Source organism: Bubalus bubalis, chromosome 18 (assembly GCF_019923935.1).
Source record: "Bubalus bubalis isolate 160015118507 breed Murrah chromosome 18, NDDB_SH_1, whole genome shotgun sequence".
NCBI lineage: Eukaryota > Metazoa > Chordata > Mammalia > Artiodactyla > Bovidae > Bubalus > Bubalus bubalis.
The window spans coordinates 56,910,862-56,928,364 of record NC_059174.1 but is presented as its reverse complement, the minus strand read 5'-3'; the positions used below and the strand labels follow the sequence as shown (position 1 = coordinate 56,928,364).

Below are 17,503 nucleotides of genomic sequence, written 5' to 3'. Positions count from 1 at the left end.
ATTCACCCCAGACCTAGCCCAAAGGCCCCTCCTGTAAAAACAAGCAAACAAAAAACCCTCCCCTACCTTCTTCTCCAGCCTCTAGTGAGCGAGCAACTGTTTTCCTGGCCCCCGACTTGACCCTCCACTTCCTGGCCTCCAGGCTACATTTAACCCACTTCCGGCTCTCACTGTCCTGTCCCTGCCAGTGTCCCAGCTTCCATTACCCCTGAATGCTACCATGGATTTCACCCCCCCGCCCCCAAACCTTGAGAGCCCTTGAAGAGCAGCTATTGGTTCTCCATCTACTGAGTCCCCAGCATGGCGTAGAGTTAGCTCAAGAGAACTCGGAAAGTGAGTTACTCTCCGATTTCTCATCCTTAAAGTGGGATGTTGTGAGCTTTTATAAGAAAATTCATATTGAAAGCCACTCAGGTTGAAAACTTTGCATCATCCTTGATTCCCCATTCCTCACCTCCAGCAGCCCTACAGCAAATCCTGATGGTTCTCCTTCCAAAATACATTGTAAATACACTCACATCTTCCCATTCCCATTATCCGCACCCTCCTTGGGGTCATCACCACCCTTGCCTAGAGGATAACAGCATTCTCCCTAGGCTTCCTGCTTCCAGTCTTAAGCCCCACCACAATCTACTCCCCAAACTGCAGGCACAGAGCTCTTCTTAAAACATAAATTATGTCACACCTCTGCCTGCAAACGTTCAAAGTCATCTCAATGTTCCAGAATTAAATTTAAAAAATTCCATAGTCTTCAATGCAGCCTATAAGGTATTATACAATTTAGCTTCTACTTGTGTCTCCATTAAAAGCAGATTCTGGAGGTAAGGTTCAAATCCCAGTTGTGTTATTTATCTGCTCTGTGACCTTGAGTAACTTACTTAGCCTCTCTGAGGCCCAGTTTGAACCTCTGTGAAATGAGGACGAATAAATTGGAATTATTAATTAAAATAGACCTGTGTTATTACTTCCCTGGTAGCAGCAGCTCGGACAGTAAAGGGTCTACCTACAATGCGGGAGACCCAGGCTCAATCCCAGGATTGGGAAGATCCCCTGGAGAAGGAAATGGCAACCTACTCCAGTACTCTCGCCTGGAAAATCCCATGGACAGAGGAGCGTGGTAGGCTACCGTCCATGGGGTCGCAGAGTTGGACACAACTGAGTGACTTCACTTTCACTTTCTGTTTTATTAAAAGGAAAAAACTGACTAGTAGTCCTCCAAGCTATCAAAGTTGTGAAAAACAAGGAAAGACAGAAATGGCTGCAGATCAGAGGCGACTGAGATGTGACGATTCAGTGAGACCCTGCACTGGATTCTGGAACAGTAAAAAAAGAGATGTTCGTGTAAAAACTGGGGAAATCCAAATCAAGTCTGGAGTTTTAGTTAAGAGTCATGTAAGGGAACCTCCCTTGTGGTCCAGTGGCTAGGACTCTGAACTCCCAATGCAGGGGACCCTGGTTCGATCCCTGGTCAGGGAACTAGATCCCTAAGACCCAGCGCAGTCAAATAAATAACTAAAATAAATATACTTTTAAGAACTATGCTGATTTCTTAGCTGTAACAAATGTTCCACGACCACGTAAGGAAATAACAAGAGTGGAAGCAGGGTGAGTTACAAAGTTATCTTTGTAACTTTTCTGTAAATGTGAAGGTATTCCCAAATTTAAAAAAATATTTTTTTAAAAATAGAGCTGTTCATCTCCTAGCTTATTGCTTCCCAGTCCCTCAATCACTGTTTGTTTCACCCTGAAGGACCTCTGCACCTGCTGGTCTCTCTACCATCCCACAAGTAGTCTTCTCTAACCATCTTATCTAAAACAATCCCCTGTGCCTTCGTATCCCTTGTCCTGTCTTTACACTTCCAAAGCCCTCTTTCATGTAGGAAATGTACCATCTGTGCCTTGTGTGTTGCTCACCCAGCACGTAAGTTTCATAAGCGTGCATCTATTTTGTCGGGCGCCCAACCTGGCGCCTAGAGTATTGCAGGCACTGAATAATATTTCTTAGATAAATAGATACAAGAATCCCATTGCTTCTCAATAAAATACTACCATGGTCACCAGCAATAACAATAAGAAAGGCTCATTGGTTGAGATGAATTTTAGTCCAGATCGCATGTTGACTACTTTACACATGCGATATAGCCTTTAAACCTCACGAGATCCTAGAAGGTAATATTAACTCCGTTTCTCAAAAAACAGCGACTAAAAGGGTTTACGAACACACAGTAAGTCAGAGACAGAGCTTAGAATGAAATCCAGCCTCGAAGATTCGCAGCCCAGCTACTAACCCCTCTGCCCCCGGGAGCATCCAATGTTCAGATTCCCTTAAATGCCCCTTTAGTCCTAGAGAACATCATTGGCCCCACCCCTACTCCCTCCAGGACGCGGTCCAGGAATACAGATGAAGAGGAGGCTAGAGTCTTCTAGAGCTGAGGAAGGAAGGGGCTGGGGGCCTGCACTTGGGAGGTGGGAACTGAGACCTGAGAGACGTGCGGTTGGAAGCATCTACAACCGGCAGAATCCAAACCTCGCACGCTTCCGCGCTGCTCAGCACTACCCGCGCGACCCGCCCCCGCACGCCCGCAAGCCACGCCCCTCAAGTCACGCCCCTGCCCCGCACGCCCGCACGCCTCGCCCCCGCACGCCCCGCAAGCCACGACCCCGCACGCCCGCACGCCTCACCCGCACGCCTCGCCCGCACAGCCCGCAAGCCACGCCCCTTCCCAACAAAGTCCCGCCCACCTTCTCCCAGACCCTTCCCCTTTCTCTGAGCGCTGGAGAAATCGAGGTGAAGGTGCTAGAAAAGACTTGAAACACCCCCGTAAAGATGGAACAGCGAAAGGAAGAGACTGGGCCTGAGGGGTGAGAGACACGAGACTCTCCGCGGGAAGGACAGTGACCCAGAATGAGGAGGGACAGAGAAAATCGGAGAGAGAGTTGAGCAGACCCAGAGAGGGTACCGGGGGCGGGCGAGGGGTGGGGGGTGGGGGGTGGGGTAAGGCTCTGGTATCATCTCATACAAACAGAATCTTTGAGGATCTTAGCGACAGAGCTGAGCGAGATACTGAGAAACAGGGAGAGAGCTAGAAGCAGATATTAATGGAAGAAAGAGAAGTTTCTAGCGGGAACCAGGAGAATTGAAGATACTAATAATTGTCTGGAGAAATAATAATAATTGACCCCAAGTATTGAACACTTCCCAGACCCAGCCCTTTCAGAGGCACCTTTGATACCACCAGAAGTTCTCTCTTGGTATGAAAACTTAAGTTTCAGAAGCGGGAAATGATTGGCCCAGACACATGGGTGAGGAGGGCAGCCTGGAATGGGAACCATGCTCGGTGGGACGCTGAAGCTCCAGCTGAGCGGTCTGCCTGTCCGTAAAGAGAGAGAGGAAGGAACAGAGAAAGAGAGAAAGTAAGGGGCCAGAAGTCAGAGGCAAACGGTCCTGAGGGTGAGAGATGAAAGCCTGGGAGAAGGCAGGAAGCAGCGAGGCTGTGGAAAGGAAAGGCATGTGTAGACCGGGGACATCCCCCGCCTGACCTGTCCTTTTGTCGTTATAGGAACAATCTGCCATCCCCCGGGACTGGGTCGTGGCCGCCTCCATCTTTCCCAGCTCTGCCCGCTTCTTTCCTGGGTACCCCAGATCCAGCCCACCTGGGGCTCCCCAAGAGCCTGGCCTCTGTGACCGTCCCCATCCGCCTGGATGCCCTCTCCTACCTCCTGCATAGCGCCCTGATGGGGGCCTACTCGCTTCAGCAGTCCTTGCCCTCCTGCCCCTGTGTCCCCCAGGCATGCTGCACCCAGCCAGGCACTGCCAAGAGGCCACCCAAGGGACGCGGGGGCTGGAACCTCCCGCACAGGCCAGGCCGGGGCCACCGGAGGTGGGGACTTGGGAGGGCTCAACAGGCAGAGAGAGGCTGGGCCAGGGGCCGTGGGGCTGGCCCCAAGACCCCGCTGGTGACGCCACCATCACCAGCACCTCCTGCTGAGGATGGGAAGAAGGACAGCCAGGGTCCGGAGCCACCCGTGGAGCCGCCACCTGCTGAGGACTGGGAGGCCGAGTACTAGGACCCTGAGGATCCCGCAATCCCAGATTCTGGAGAGAGCCTTGGAGGTCACCAGGAGAGTTTTCTTGGAGCCCGGGGTGACCCCATACCTGCTAGAGAATACCCAGGGAACATCGCACTCCCATCCCTCTTCCCTGAAAACCACAGCCTCGGGAGGGGCTCCTGCAAGTCAGCTGGTGACACCGGGACCTGACTTCGGATCCCAAGCCAGGGAAACAACCCTGAACCTCATGCCCAAACCCAAGCCCCTTCTCATCTCTGACAGCATCCCTAACTACAGTGCCAACCTGCGCTTCTCTCCCAACCCCCCGGGGCTCCCCCGGACATCTCCAGCCCCCTTCCTAACCCCACAGCCATTCCCGCCAGCCCCACCCCATAGCCCCAGCCATTCATCCCCCTTCCTGCTCCCATCTCTGCCCTGACCCACCCTCGTAGCCTCGTTCCCAGCTCCCTCATCCCCTTCTTCCTAAAGGCCAGTCCGGCCCGTCATCCTTCATTTCACTGAAGCTCCAGCCCCCATCGCAGCCATGTCCTCGACCCCAGCCAGCGCCACCTCATCCTCAACCCCCTTCCTGTCCCAGCCCCCCAGGTGACATGCCCTGTGACCCCACTTGCAGAAAACCCTGTTGTCCCAACATATGCAGGCACCTGCAGCGCCCACCCCATTTTCTGCCCTTGGGGGAGGGGGACTGGCTTGCACAATAAATGGCTGAGTGTCCCTATGTCTTGTGTCTGTGTGTGCTTACGCAGCTCGGGCTAACCCCGTGGGTGCCGGAAGCCAGGCCTGTGAAAGGCTGCCAGGGTGACTGGGAGGGTCACGGAGAGAGGCCAGTGGGGCCAGGGGCTGCGGAGAGGCAGGGCCTGGATTCCTGCTTCAGCGAATTCCATCTGGGGGCCTCTGCCTGCTGGAAGCTGCTGGGCTGCGAGGCCATTGTGTGGGGAGGCTTAAGGGATTTGGGGGGACCCAGGGAGCCGAGAGGCTAGCGACCTGGCCAGGCTCAGTCTGCTCAGAGGGGCCGAGGCAGACGGAGGGCTCGGCAGAATCTGCTGCTCAGGTAAGGACCAGGCGTGGCCCCCTCCTCCCCGCAAACGTAGGTGGCCGGGACTCCTTTCTCTCCCTGGGACTCCCTTCTCTCCCTGGGACCTTGCGGGTGGGGTCCTAGCCTAGCCCCCTTCTACCTCGGATCTGGGAGTCCAGGCCCCAGCCCTCTCCTTCCCCCCAGAGACCTGGTGCCCCAAGGAGCAGGGAGTGTCCAGCCCCTTCCCAGTTTAGGACCGGGATGTCTAGGCCCCCAGCCTTGGTCTCCCCCAGGACACAAAGGTCTAGGTCCTCAAGCTCTCCTCCCCCAGAGCCAGGGGTCCAGGTGCCCAGTTCTTTGCTCCCACTGGGACCTGATGTCCCAGCCCCCACCCCTTCTCCCCACCCTAGGGTTTGGAAGTCTAGGTCCCCAGGTCCTCCTCCTTCAAACCAGGACTCAGATCCCCCAGCCCTCACCTCCCGCAGGACCCGGGAGTCCAGCTCGTGACCCCATTTCTCCCCTCACCCACAGGTCACCATGTACAGCTTCATGGGAGGCGGCCTCTTCTGTGCCTGGGTGGGGACCATCCTCCTGGTGGTGGCCACGGCGACAGACCACTGGATGCAGTACCGGCTGTCAGGGGCCTTTGCCCACCAGGGCCTGTGGCGATACTGCCTGGGCACCAAGTGCTACCTGCAAACGGAGAGCATTGGTGAGGCTCCGGGATGGGGTCTGGGCTCTGCCTGGGACCAGAGCCTCCCTCAGGGCAGAACCTTATAGCAGAAGGGCCCCCCGTTTTGCAGATGGAGAACCATGTGGTTCAGAGAGGGAAAGGGTCCAGCCCAAGGGTCACACAGCAGGGAAGGGACAGAGTTGGGATTCCAGTATTTTTTTTGTGGTACAATTACAGGATGTACTGATTTAGAAGTTAAGGAGAAAGGTGACATTTTATGGCATGAAATAGAGGTCAGGTAACAGCAGTTGGGGCTGGGGCTGACAAAAGAGCATTTTCTAAATATTATCTGTCAAGAACTCTGTTCAGTACTAGGAGGATGCAGAAGCAATACAGACCCTAAATTTGCTATGCTAGATGAGGTATTTTTTAATATTTGTTGTGAGCCAAGCCATGTAATACATATGTGTATATGTATACGTGTGTGTATATATGTGTATATAGATATATAGTGTATATGTTGCTGCTAAGTCGCTTCAGTCATGTCTGACTCTGTGACTCTATGGTCTGTAGCCTACCAGGCTCCTCGTCCACGGGATTTCCCAGGCAAGAATACTGGCATGGGTTGCCATGCCCTTCTCCAGGGAATCTTCCCAACCCAGAGACAGAACCTGCATTTCTTACGTCTCCTGCATTGGCAGCAGGTTCTTTACCACTAGTGGTACCTGGGAAGCCCATATAGTGTATGTATTACACTCTATATTGCAAAAATGGGATAAAAATAGGTCTTACAGTAGATGGACTAATGTGCATGCGTGCTCAGTTGTTCAGTTGGGTCCAACTCTTTGCTACCCCATGGACCATAGCCCAACAGGCTCCTCTGTCCATGAGATTTCCCAGGCAAGAACACTGGAGTGGGTAGACATTCCTTTCTCCAGGGGATCTTCCTGGCTCATGGACTGAACCCAGTCTCAAGCACTGCTGCTGCTGCTACTGCTAAGTCGCTTCAGTTGTGTCCGACTCTGGGCAGCCCCATAGACAGCAGCCGACCAGGCTCCCCATCCCTGGGATTTCCCATGCAAGAACACTGGAGTGGGTTGCCATTTCCTTCTCCAGTGCATGAAAGTGAAAAGTCAAAGTGAAGTCACTCAGTCATGTCCGACTCTTCGCGACCCCATGGACTGCAGCCTACCAGGCTCCTCCATCCATGGGATTTTCCAGACAAGAGTACTGGAGTGGGGTGCATTGCCTTCTCTGATAAATTATTATAATGTACTATGTATATCTGTGTACTTCTTTCCCTATCTGTATATATTTGTATGTATGTACAGTCATCCCTCCGTCCCTCAGCATACTCAGAGAATTGGTTCCAGGACCCATAGTAGATACCCAAACCCCTGGATGCTCAAGTCACATAGTCAGCTCTCTGTATCTGCTGTTCCACAGCCATGGGTCCATAGCCACAATTCTGCATCCGCGGATTCAACCCCAGATCGTGTAGTACTGTATGTATTTATTGGAAAAAAAAAATCTGCATGTAAGTGGACCTGCACAGTTTGAACCTGTGCTGTTCAATGGTCAAGTGTATATATACACATATATATGGAAGTTGTGAGTGCTGAGTCATGTTCAACTCTTTAGGACCCCGTGGAGTGCAGCCCACCAGGCTCCTCTGTCCATGGGATTCTCTAGGCAAGAATACTGCAGTGGGTTGCCATTGCCTTCTCCAGGGGATCTTCCCAACCCAGGGATTGAACCGGAATCTCTTGCATTGCCTGCATTGGCAGGCTGGCTCTCTACCACTGCGCCACCTGGGAATCTCATACCTGGAGAGAGAGATACATAGAGATACATACTATATTACCTCACATATATTATATAATATGTGTTATGTAATATATTAATGATATACAGTGTATCAAATGCTCTATATTATATGTATCCAGTGATGGCAGTAATAATAATAATAACTGGCACATATTGTTACTGTGCCTTACATGCTATACTAAGTACTTTGCCTGGATTAACTCCCTTAGTTGTCCCAACAACACTAAGAAGGCAGTTCCTTTGTGTCTATAAATAAGACAGAATACATGACCTTGAAAAACCAATTCTTTTGCAAGGGGAGGGGGTTGGGAGGAGGAGCCCACCTTCCCTGAGCCCTGTGATGTGACAGGCTTGTGGCAGGAGATTTCATCTACCCCATCTCACCAAACCTGCCCATTCACTAGAGCGGTAAGCTGAGGCGGGGGAGTGGAAAAGCTTGCCCTGGGCTACCGGTTTCAGAGCACCATCTGCCAATCATGTGTCTTTTTAGGATCCCATGTATCTCATGGGAGATGGCTCATAGGAAATGTATCTCATGGGAAAAAGGCTCATGTATCTTTTTCATTTCTGGCTGCATCCATTGTCACACTTCTACAATTCCTCCTGATTCAGACTGGGAACCACCCCACCCTACCCCCCGCCCTGGGATGCTCTGATTTCTTCTCTGTCTTATCTTTGCCGGGGAAGGGAGAGAGGGAGGCTGGATGGAGGTCTTCAGGTTCATTTAACATCTTCATGACCCCGAGACTGAGGGGCTCAGGGACAACCTCACCCCAATAGATTTTTGAGTATTTGTCCAAACAACTGGTTTAACTTGTTCGTTCATTGTATGACTTATGTACTCCAATCACCAAAATTAGAGCAGGAGTTCTGAGCGTGCTTCCCCAGGGCCAAACCCAACCTTAGACGTGTATTCATAACATTTTTAAAGTTTCCAAAGTCGTCGTCATCGTTCAGTCGCTAAGTCGTGTCTGACTCTTTGTGACCCCGTGGACTGCAGCACACCAGGCTTCCTTGTCCTTCACTATCTCCTGGAGTTTGCTCAGATTCATGTCCACTGAGTCAGTGCAGTGACGCTATATAACCATCTCATCCTCTGCCACCCCCTTCTTTTGCCTTCAGTCTTTCCCAGCCTCAGGGTCTTTTCCAGTGAGTTGGCTTTTCACATCAGGTGGCCGAAGTATTGGAGCTTCAGCTTTGGCATCAGTCCTTCCAGTGAATATTCAGGGTTGATTTCCTTCAGGACTGACTGGTTTAATCTCCTTGCAGTCCAAGGGACTCTCAAGAGTCTTCTCCAACACCACAATTCAAAGGCATCAACTCTTCAGCGCTCAACCTTCTTTATGGTCCAGTTCTCACATCCACATACAACTACTGGAAAAACCATAGCTTTGACTATATAGACCTTTGTCAACAAAGAGATGTCTTTGTTTTATAATACGCCAGTGTTAAAAAAGTCTGGAGATTTTACATTAAAATCTGGACCTCCAGCTCTTGTTGAAAATTCCGGTTTTTCAAGCCTTCTCTGGATTCATGGTCAGCTGGGTATGACCAGCAGGTGGCCCCAAGTAGTTAAGACTGAGAGTTTTGAGCTTGACTTTCAACTCTAGTCTCTCTGCTAATGGTGGGACCTTGGGCAAAACACTGAGCCTCTCTGAGCCTCTATTCCTTCCTTCACTTGAAAAAAATGGGCAGGAAAACACAGCATAGGACTCTTGGAAGGAATAAATAGGGTCATACAGGAAAAGAGAGCCTGGTCCATACTTGACAGTTGCCAAGTGGAAGTTGAGATCATGAAGACTGTTCTCAGGGATTTTCATTCATTCAACATGTTTACTGAACACCTACTACATGCCAGGCACTAGATGCTGGGGATACAGCAGTAAATGAGAAAGCCAGACCCTTGTCCCTACAGAGCCGAAAACTCAGTGCAGAGAGTTAGACATCATAAACAAGTTAGAAATAAACAAGTGGGACATTTTTAGATATGGGCAAGTGGTATGAGGGAAGGGAAAGGGAGCATGAGAGAGAGGGTAGACAGTGAGTAGCAGGGGGATATGGGAAATTGGTATCCATTCATTTACTCATTCATTCATCCAACAAACATTTCTCTAGACTCCTGTTCAAACAAGCCTCTGCTGGGCATATTTGTGATGTAGAATCAATCAGGTACTTGTCCTCAGGGAGCAATCAGGCTGGAGAGGGAGATAGACAAAGAGAGTCTCAAACCAGAGAAGGAAGTGTTGATGGTGCCTGAGGGGTGAGGGAGTGCTTCCTAGAGGAGGGGATCTGGGAGGTGGGCTTTGGAGGATGAATAGGAATTTGCCAGGTGAAGAGGGGGCCGTTTGAAGAGCAGTGAAGGAAGAGTTGGGTCAGGGATATGGACAGGGGGAAGGCATTCCTGCCCTCAGAGGTAGCAGCCTTCCCTCTGAGGGCAGGGGCAGCACAGCAGTGACCGTGGGGTGCTCTTACAGCATACTGGAATGCCACCCGGGCCTTCATGATCCTGTCGTCCCTCTGTGCCACCTCCGGCATCATCATGGGCATCGTGGCCTTCGCTCAGCAGCCCAGCTTCACCCGCCTCTCCCGGCCCTTCTCTGCAGGCATCATGTTTTTCGCCTCCAGTGAGTGAACCGCACCCTATACCTACCCCTCTCCCTGACTCCCTGCCCAGCTCCAACCCCCACCCATGCCCACCCCCAACACTGCTTCCATTCCCCACTGCTCCTTGCTCTCAACTCCACCTGCACCGGAATCCCACCTCCACTCCCAACAACAACTTCATGACTATTTCTAACGCTCGTTGATTCCTATACCACCTAAGTGTACTGCCATTCCATTCTGGCACTTGTCACCTGGAGCTGGCATCAGACCCCACAGGCTTAAAGGCACAGTTCCCAACAAGACTGCCCCTACTTCAGCTGCAAGTGGGGTCCCCAGCCCACTTGCACTTTTGATCTATCAGCTACAGATTCAGGGGTTCCCAGGATCCACTCAGGTTCAAAAATTTGCTGGAACAACTCACAGAACCCAGGAAAGCATAATACTTAAACATTTCAGTTTTATTACCAAGAATACAGCTCAAGACCAGCCAACTAAAGAAATGCATAGGGTGAAGCTGGAGAGAGTCCTGAACACACAGTTCCCATGCCCTCTCCCTACAGAGTTGGGGCTCATCACCCTACCCTCCAACCCCAGCACATCCATATGTTCACCAACCAAGAAGCCCCAGTGAGCAGCAGTGGCCTGCATTTCTTTTGGTTTCATTACAAGAACGTGAATGATTGCATCATGGGCCACCTGATTGAGCTCAATCTCCAGCTCCTTTCTCCTCCCCAGAGGTTAGAGTGATCCCAGGTGGCTCCAAGTCCCAACCCTCCATCCTACAGTTGGTCTTTCTGGTGACCAGCTCTCACCCTGAGTCATCTCTGCTCGTCAATATAAACTCAGGTGTGATTTGAGAGGCTCAAGAGAAACAAAGACACTCCTATTACTCAGAAAGTTCCAAGGATTTAGAGTTTCCCTCCCAGAAACCAGAGACGAAGACCAGTCAGACTCTTTATGACACAACATGACCCCACCCCATCCCTGCCCTTAACCCTACTCCCCACTCATTTTTATTCCTACTTTCAACTCAGCCCCCATCCTCACCCTTATCCCTCTCTGCATCCATGCCCCCTTCTCAATCTCATTCCAACTCCCATCTCTAAAAGCAAAAAGTTATGTCCGACTCTTTGCGACTCCATGGAACTGTAGCCCGCCAAGCTCGTCTGTCCATGGGATTCTCCTGGCAAGAATACTGGAGTGGGTAGCCATTCCCTCCTCCGGGGGATCTTCCTGACCCAGGAATCAAACCTGGGTCTCCTGCATGGCAGGCAGATTCTTTATCTTCTGAGTCACCAGGGAAGTCCCATCTCTAAACTCAACCCCATTCCCACACACACCCCCATCTCCCGCCCTCTCCAGCCTTTTTCGTCCTGCTGGCCTTGGCCATTTACACTGGAGTTACCGTCAGCTTTCTGGGTCGCCGCTTCGGGGACTGGCGCTTTTCCTGGTCCTACATCCTGGGCTGGGTAGCCCTGCTCATGACCTTCTTTGCAGGTACCAGGTTTGGGGGTGGGAAGGTCAGTGTCTGTGTCCCAGCCGGCAGCACCCAGGAGGGCGAAATGATGGGGAGTCCCAGACAGGGTGCCCAGCATTGAGCCAGAAAGCAGACTCCAAGCCCTGCAGACAATCAGGGAGAAAGGGAATACTGTGTTGGGATCTTGGGCTGGCTGGGGGGATGGAGGGCTGGGAGGGCTTAGGGCGGGGTCCACTGGGGTCTCTTCTCGTGCAGGAATTTTCTACATGTGTGCCTACCGGATGCATGAATGTCGGCGCCTGTCCACTCCCCGCTGAGCCCAAATGTGTGCCCCGACTGCACCTGGAAGTAGAAGTCTGGTCACTGAAGAGGAGGGGAAGGGCCTAGAGGCCTGAAACCCTGGTTCCTAGGGGGCGTGAGGGGGCTTGGTCCCGGACACTGGGTGGGGACCCCTGACTCCTGTGTCCCAAGGGGAAGGGAGCAAGACTGGGGCCTGGGGGAGGCAGTTGAGAAGACCTACAACCCCACCTGCCGGGGGGTTGTTAGAGAAATGGGATATCCATTAGAGCGGCTTTTTGGAGTCTAATAAAACTGGTTGAAACTACTGAAATGTGGTCCCTGAGGGCTTAGGGTAGATAGAAAGAGGGGTGATTGTGGTGAATGGGGCAGGAGTGGTTGCATTATAGTAGCCCAAGCTGTTTGGTTCCTGTAGGGGTGGGCACCAGAATAAACCACACAGGCCCCTGCTACTAGGTTCCACTTCTTCTTTATTTTTTTTTGGCCACACCATGCAGCATGTAGGAGCTTCCCAGGTGGCATTAGTGGGAAAGAATCCACCTGCCAATGCAGGAGACCTAGGAGATGCAGGTTTGATCCCTGAGTTGGGAAGATCCCCTGGAGAAGGGCATGGCAACCCATGCCAGTACTCTTGTCTGGAAAATCCCACAGACAGAGGAGTCTGGTGGGCTACAGTCCACAGGGTCGCAAAGAGTAGGACACGACTGAAATGACTTAGCACACAGGCATGAGTGCAGCTTGTGGGTCTTAGTTCCCCAACCAGGCATGGAACCCAGGCCCCCTGCAGTGGAAGCGTGGAGTTCTAACCACAGGGTGACTGCCAGGGAATTTCCTAGGCTCACTCACAACTGCTAGGAAGCTGATGTATGTAAGTCCAATTCTTTTTTTTTTTTTTTTTTTGGCTGTACCAGGTCTTAGTTGTGGCATGCTGGGTCTAGTTCCCTCCCCAGGGATGGAACCTGGGCTCCCTGCATTGGGAGCATGGAGTCTTCACCACTGGACCACTAGAGAGGACCCCGTATGTTCTGATGGGTGTGTGTGTGTGTTTTCCCCACATCACCAAGCAATTAACTCAATTCAGATACACTCTACCTGAAGAAACTGACAGATCACATGAGTTAAAGACAGCCCTGTAAGACCACCCCCCACTGCAGACGCCTGTCACACGTCCAGGTTGCCACCTGTGCTTCTGAAGGGCTAGCAAGAGATGAGAGGTCCCCACGACCCCCTGAGGGGATTCGATTCATTTGCAGCTCACAGAACTCAGAGAAACATTGTACTTACTAGGTCACCAGTGTGTTATAAAAGAATCTAACTCAGAACATCCAGATGGAAGGGATGCCCAGGGCAAGGTAAGCGGGAAGGGGCCCGAAACTTCCATGCTGTCTCCAAGTAGGTCACTCTTCCCACCAAAAGCACAAGTTCACCAACCTCAGAAGCTCTCTGAACCCTCTCCTTTTGGGTTGTTATGGAGGCTGCATTACTCAATTATGATTGAGAACATCATTGGCCATTGGTGACTGAGTTCAATTTCCAACTTCTCTTTCCTACCAGGAGGTCAGGTGTTGGGACTGCAAGTTCTGACCCTCTAATGGAGTGCTTGGTCCCCCTGGCAACCAGCCCCGTCCCTTTGGTTAAGGAGGGGTGGTCCCAGTCAGCACACTAATATAACACGAGACACCTTGATTGCCCTCACAATTTAGGAAATTTTAGGCTTTAAGGATCTGAATGCCAGAAAGTTGAAAGTGAAAGTGTTAGTCACTCAGTGGTGTTCGACTCTTTGTGACCCCATGGACTGTAGCTCGCCAGACTCCTCTATCCATGGGATTTCCCAGGCAAGAATACAGGAGTGGGTAGCCATTTGCTTCTCCAGGGAATCTTCCCAACCCAGAGGTTGAACCCAGGTCTCCCGCCTTGCAGGCAGATTCTTTACCATCTGAGCCACCAGAACTTACCTCTTTTTCCTAGATGCCAGAAGTGGGGACAAAGACCAAATATATACTTATTATAAATCACAATATCACAAGAGGATAATAGGATAAATGACAACATCTGTGGGACTTTCCTGGTGGTCCAATGGTTAAGACTCTGAGCTTCCAATGCGGGGGGCCTGAGTTCAGTCCCTGGTGGGGGAACTAAGATCCCACATGCTGCATAGCATAGCCAAAAAAAAAAAAAAAAATCTGTGAAAAAAACAATTTCCTTGCCTACTCATGCCATCTCCAGTTGGTTCTCCCAACTTCCTGTCCCTCCCTGGATGAGCCCCTCCAAGAATAAACACTAGAAGTCTGACCTGCACCTCCTCCTGCAGCTGCCTCTTCATCCATCACTCATGACCTTGACCTTCTCTTCATTCACTCATTTGTTAGTTCATTCAACAAACTCATGCCTACTGCCATGAGATTTACTAATGCTTATCATAAAACAATAAGACTGTTTAGAAAGCTAGTTCCAATAATAAGAATATTTATTGCAGCCTATGTTAGGAACTGTTATATTAATAGAGGCTTACTCTCTAGACATATTTATTAGGCCCTCCTCAAATAACAATACTGTATTTATAGAGGCTTCCTCTAGTAATTATAGCAATTGAAGTCTTCCTCTTTTCCTCTTTAGAATATATGCTGCCAAAGCAAGCACAAAGTCTGCTTTAATTATAATTTATTGAAGCCTATTTAAGTAGAAATATCTACTGAGACTTACTCCAGGAATTTATAGGGGCTGAAAGCTATGGTTTTTCCAATGGTTGTGTACGGATGTGAGAGCTAGACCAGAAAGAAGAATAAGCGCCGAAGAATTGATGCTTTCCCACTGTGGTGCTGGAGAAGGCTCTTGAGAGTCCCTTGGACTGCAAGATCAAATCAGTCCATCCTAAAGGAAATCAACCCTGAATATTCATTCGAAGGATTGATGATGAAGCTGAAGCTCCAATACTCTGGCCACCTAATTCGAAGAGCTGACTTATTGGAAAAGATCCTGATGCTGGGAAAGAGTGAGGGCAAAAGGAGAAGGGGGGCAACAGTGGATGAGATGGTTAGATGGCATCACTGACTCAATGGACATGAGTTTGAGTAAACTTCAGGAGTTGGCGATGGACAGGGAAGCCTGGTGTGCAGCAGTTCACGGGGTCGCAAAGAGCTGGACATGAGTTAGCAACTGAACAACAATGACTCTAGTAATAACAATAATGTTATAACTTCAGACTTACAGCTCCAACTACTACTTGCTCAACATTCCCACTTGAAGAAGCATCTCAATTTTCACATGTCAATCTAAAGCTGACTCCTGATCTCTCTCACACCCCACATCTCCTCCTACCAACATCTCCCTAAACGAGTGCAGGCTCAGTACACATGGACTTAGTTGCTGCGTGGCATGTGGGGTCTTCCCAGACCAGGGATGGAGCTCACATCCCCCACACTGGCAGGTGGATTCCCATTCACTGTGCCACCAGGGAAGTCCTATTTTTAGTCTTTTGAGGAACCTCCACACTGTTCTCCATAGTGGGTGTACCAATTTACATTCCCACCAACAGTGTAAGAGGGTTCCTTTTTCTCTGCACCTTCTGCAGCTTTGTTTTTAGACTTTTAAAGGAATGTTTATTAAAACATGATTCATATCTTGTCCCCCTTCTGCTCTAAGTCCTCCAGTGGCTTGGACCAGGAGGTAGGATGAAGGTAAAAATGGAAGGGTATGTGGATTGAGGTAGGAATTACTGGGGTTGGGGAGAGGCATGAAGAAGGAAGTAGGGGTGGAACCAGTGTAGGTATAGAAATGAGAAGAGGGTTAAATGGGAGGATGGATTTGGGTTTGGGGATGGGGTTTAGATTGGGGTTGGGTTTGGGATTAAGAAAGCAGTTAGGTGGGAGGAGAGGGTTGGGGTTAAACTCAGGAGTTTAATATGGGTTGTGTTTGGGCATCAGGCTGAGTATAGAGTTGGGTTTGGGAACGAGAATGGGGTTATGTTTGGGGTTTGAGATGGGGTTGAGTTTGGGGTTGGAGTGGAAGTTTGGGATTGAAACTGGGGTTAAGGATGGGATTGAGGGAATTTCCTGGTGGTCCAGTGGTTAGGATTTTGGGACCTGGGTTCAGTCCCTGGTCAGGGAACTAAGATCCTGCAAACTTCAGGGTGCAGCCAAAAAGAAAAGATGGGATTGAGTTTGGGGTTGGGTTTGGGAATGAGAATGGGGTTGGAGGATAGGAATGGGGCTCAAAACGGGATTGGAGCTGCGGTCAGGATGAGGTTGGGCTTGGGATGCGGTCGAGATCACAGAGAAGGACATTTCCCTGGTGGTCCAGTGGTTAGGACTCTGCTCTCGCTGCCAGGGGCCCGGGGTTCAGTCCCTGATTGGGAAACTAAGATCCCACAAACCATTTAGTAAGGCCAAAAGAGAAAATGGGAGAGACATGGTGGGGAGAAAAAGAGGAAAAACAGAAGATCACAGATGGGTTCCGAGCATGTGATCATCACATGCCCTCAGGCCGGACTTCCTGAAGCCTGTCCAGCTGCTCCTCACAGAAGCCGGGTCCATCACCGCTTTCGAGATGGTGCCCCAGCTGCCCATGACCCGGATCTCCTTCCAGGAGCCTCCGGAGCGTGTTCTCAGGAGTGACCAGTTGCCCAGGTGGTGAGGATCTAGATGGGGGCCAAACTCTGCAAACTGGAGTCTCCAGCTAAGGAAGTGGACCGGCCTCCTGCAGTCACTCTCGTTCTCCCCTTTGCTAGCTGTCCTGGGACTGTCAGCTCAGTTCCTCTTCAGGACAGCAGTCCTATTCCAGGTCACTCCTGCTTCACCGAGATAGGGTCAGGGTCTGCGCCTCCCCCCTGGGCCGTGACACCTTCCCCTTATGCCTGAGGTGGGGCCCAGGGCCTGACGCTGGCTGAGGCGGGGAGGGCCGGAAAGTCTTGCCCTGACATCCTTTACCCATCCCCCCTCCTCCCCCGACCACAGAAACCCCGATCCCGGCGATGAAGCCCACCAGGCTGAACGCCTTACTCTCCGCCGAGCTGTTTGTGAACTCATTTGTATCAGGATGTGGGCATGTCTTCCCCTCTGCAAACTTTCAGACTGTGGTCACTGTCTACCTTCCCCCCAGCACAAGCTCCAAGCAAGGAGCCGGGAGTCTGAGTTCAGCACCTGGAGTCTAGGCTTCTAGCACCTTCCTCCTGCAGCTCCCAGCATCTTTGCCAACTGCCCCCTCTCTTTTTGCAGAGACCCTAGAATTGGGGGCCCCCACCTCCCAGAATGGAAAATTGCAGAATCACAGGAAAGCATGATGCATTCCCCCAACTGTCTCCCTCTAGTCACACCTCCCCTCCCATCTAACTCACACCCCAGCCTCACTCACCGCATGCCCCCTCTGCTCACCCCTCTACCCACCCCCCGTCTCTCTCTCTCACCTTTTCCAGGAAGCCCCTCTGGTGCGGAGGCCCCCAAGGGCAGCAGGTAGAGAGGCTTCTGTGGAGACAGACAAGTTCCAAACCAGTGACAATGCGACATCTTCAGGGCCAACCCCCGCCGCCACTGTCCAGGGCGAG

The 17,503-nt window shown here is 51.2% G+C and overlaps 3 protein-coding genes and 1 long non-coding RNA gene across 5 annotated transcripts in view; 3 read left to right on the top strand and 1 right to left on the bottom strand.

Annotated features, from left to right (window-relative positions):
• Positions 1-3,680, top strand: part of SIGLEC10 (sialic acid binding Ig like lectin 10) — a 14,975-nt gene extending 11,295 nt beyond the window's left edge. The window contains exon 12 of one of the 2 annotated variants that reach the window (XM_044931418.1): positions 3,561-3,680. The gene's annotated coding sequence lies outside the window, so the exon portion shown is untranslated. Of the gene's footprint in view, positions 1-1,193; positions 1,310-3,560 lie in introns of those variants that run through there. The other variant, XM_025270101.2, reaches the window with a different exon arrangement.
• LOC102405541 overlaps positions 1-17,503 on the bottom strand; it is a 21,122-nt gene extending 3,619 nt beyond the window's left edge. The window contains exons 1-3 of the long non-coding RNA XR_006546090.1: positions 17,366-17,503; positions 11,596-11,810; positions 5,612-5,779 (exon numbers count right to left, since the gene is read on the bottom strand). This is a non-coding gene — a long non-coding RNA (uncharacterized LOC102405541). The remainder of the gene's footprint in view (positions 1-5,611; positions 5,780-11,595; positions 11,811-17,365) is intronic.
• On the top strand, positions 2,697-4,789 carry C18H19orf84 (chromosome 18 C19orf84 homolog). Its single transcript, XM_025270136.2, has 2 exons — positions 2,697-2,862; positions 3,561-4,789. Exons 1-2 carry the CDS (start codon positions 2,828-2,830, stop codon positions 4,066-4,068), a joined length of 543 nt encoding a protein of 180 aa, XP_025125921.2. The 5' UTR covers positions 2,697-2,827; the 3' UTR covers positions 4,069-4,789.
• On the top strand, positions 5,624-12,271 carry LIM2 (lens intrinsic membrane protein 2). Its single transcript, XM_025270140.2, is given in 4 exon segments — positions 5,624-5,921; positions 10,025-10,210; positions 11,553-11,687; positions 11,923-12,271. Coding segments are annotated over 4 exon segments (681 nt in total). The 3' UTR covers positions 11,985-12,271.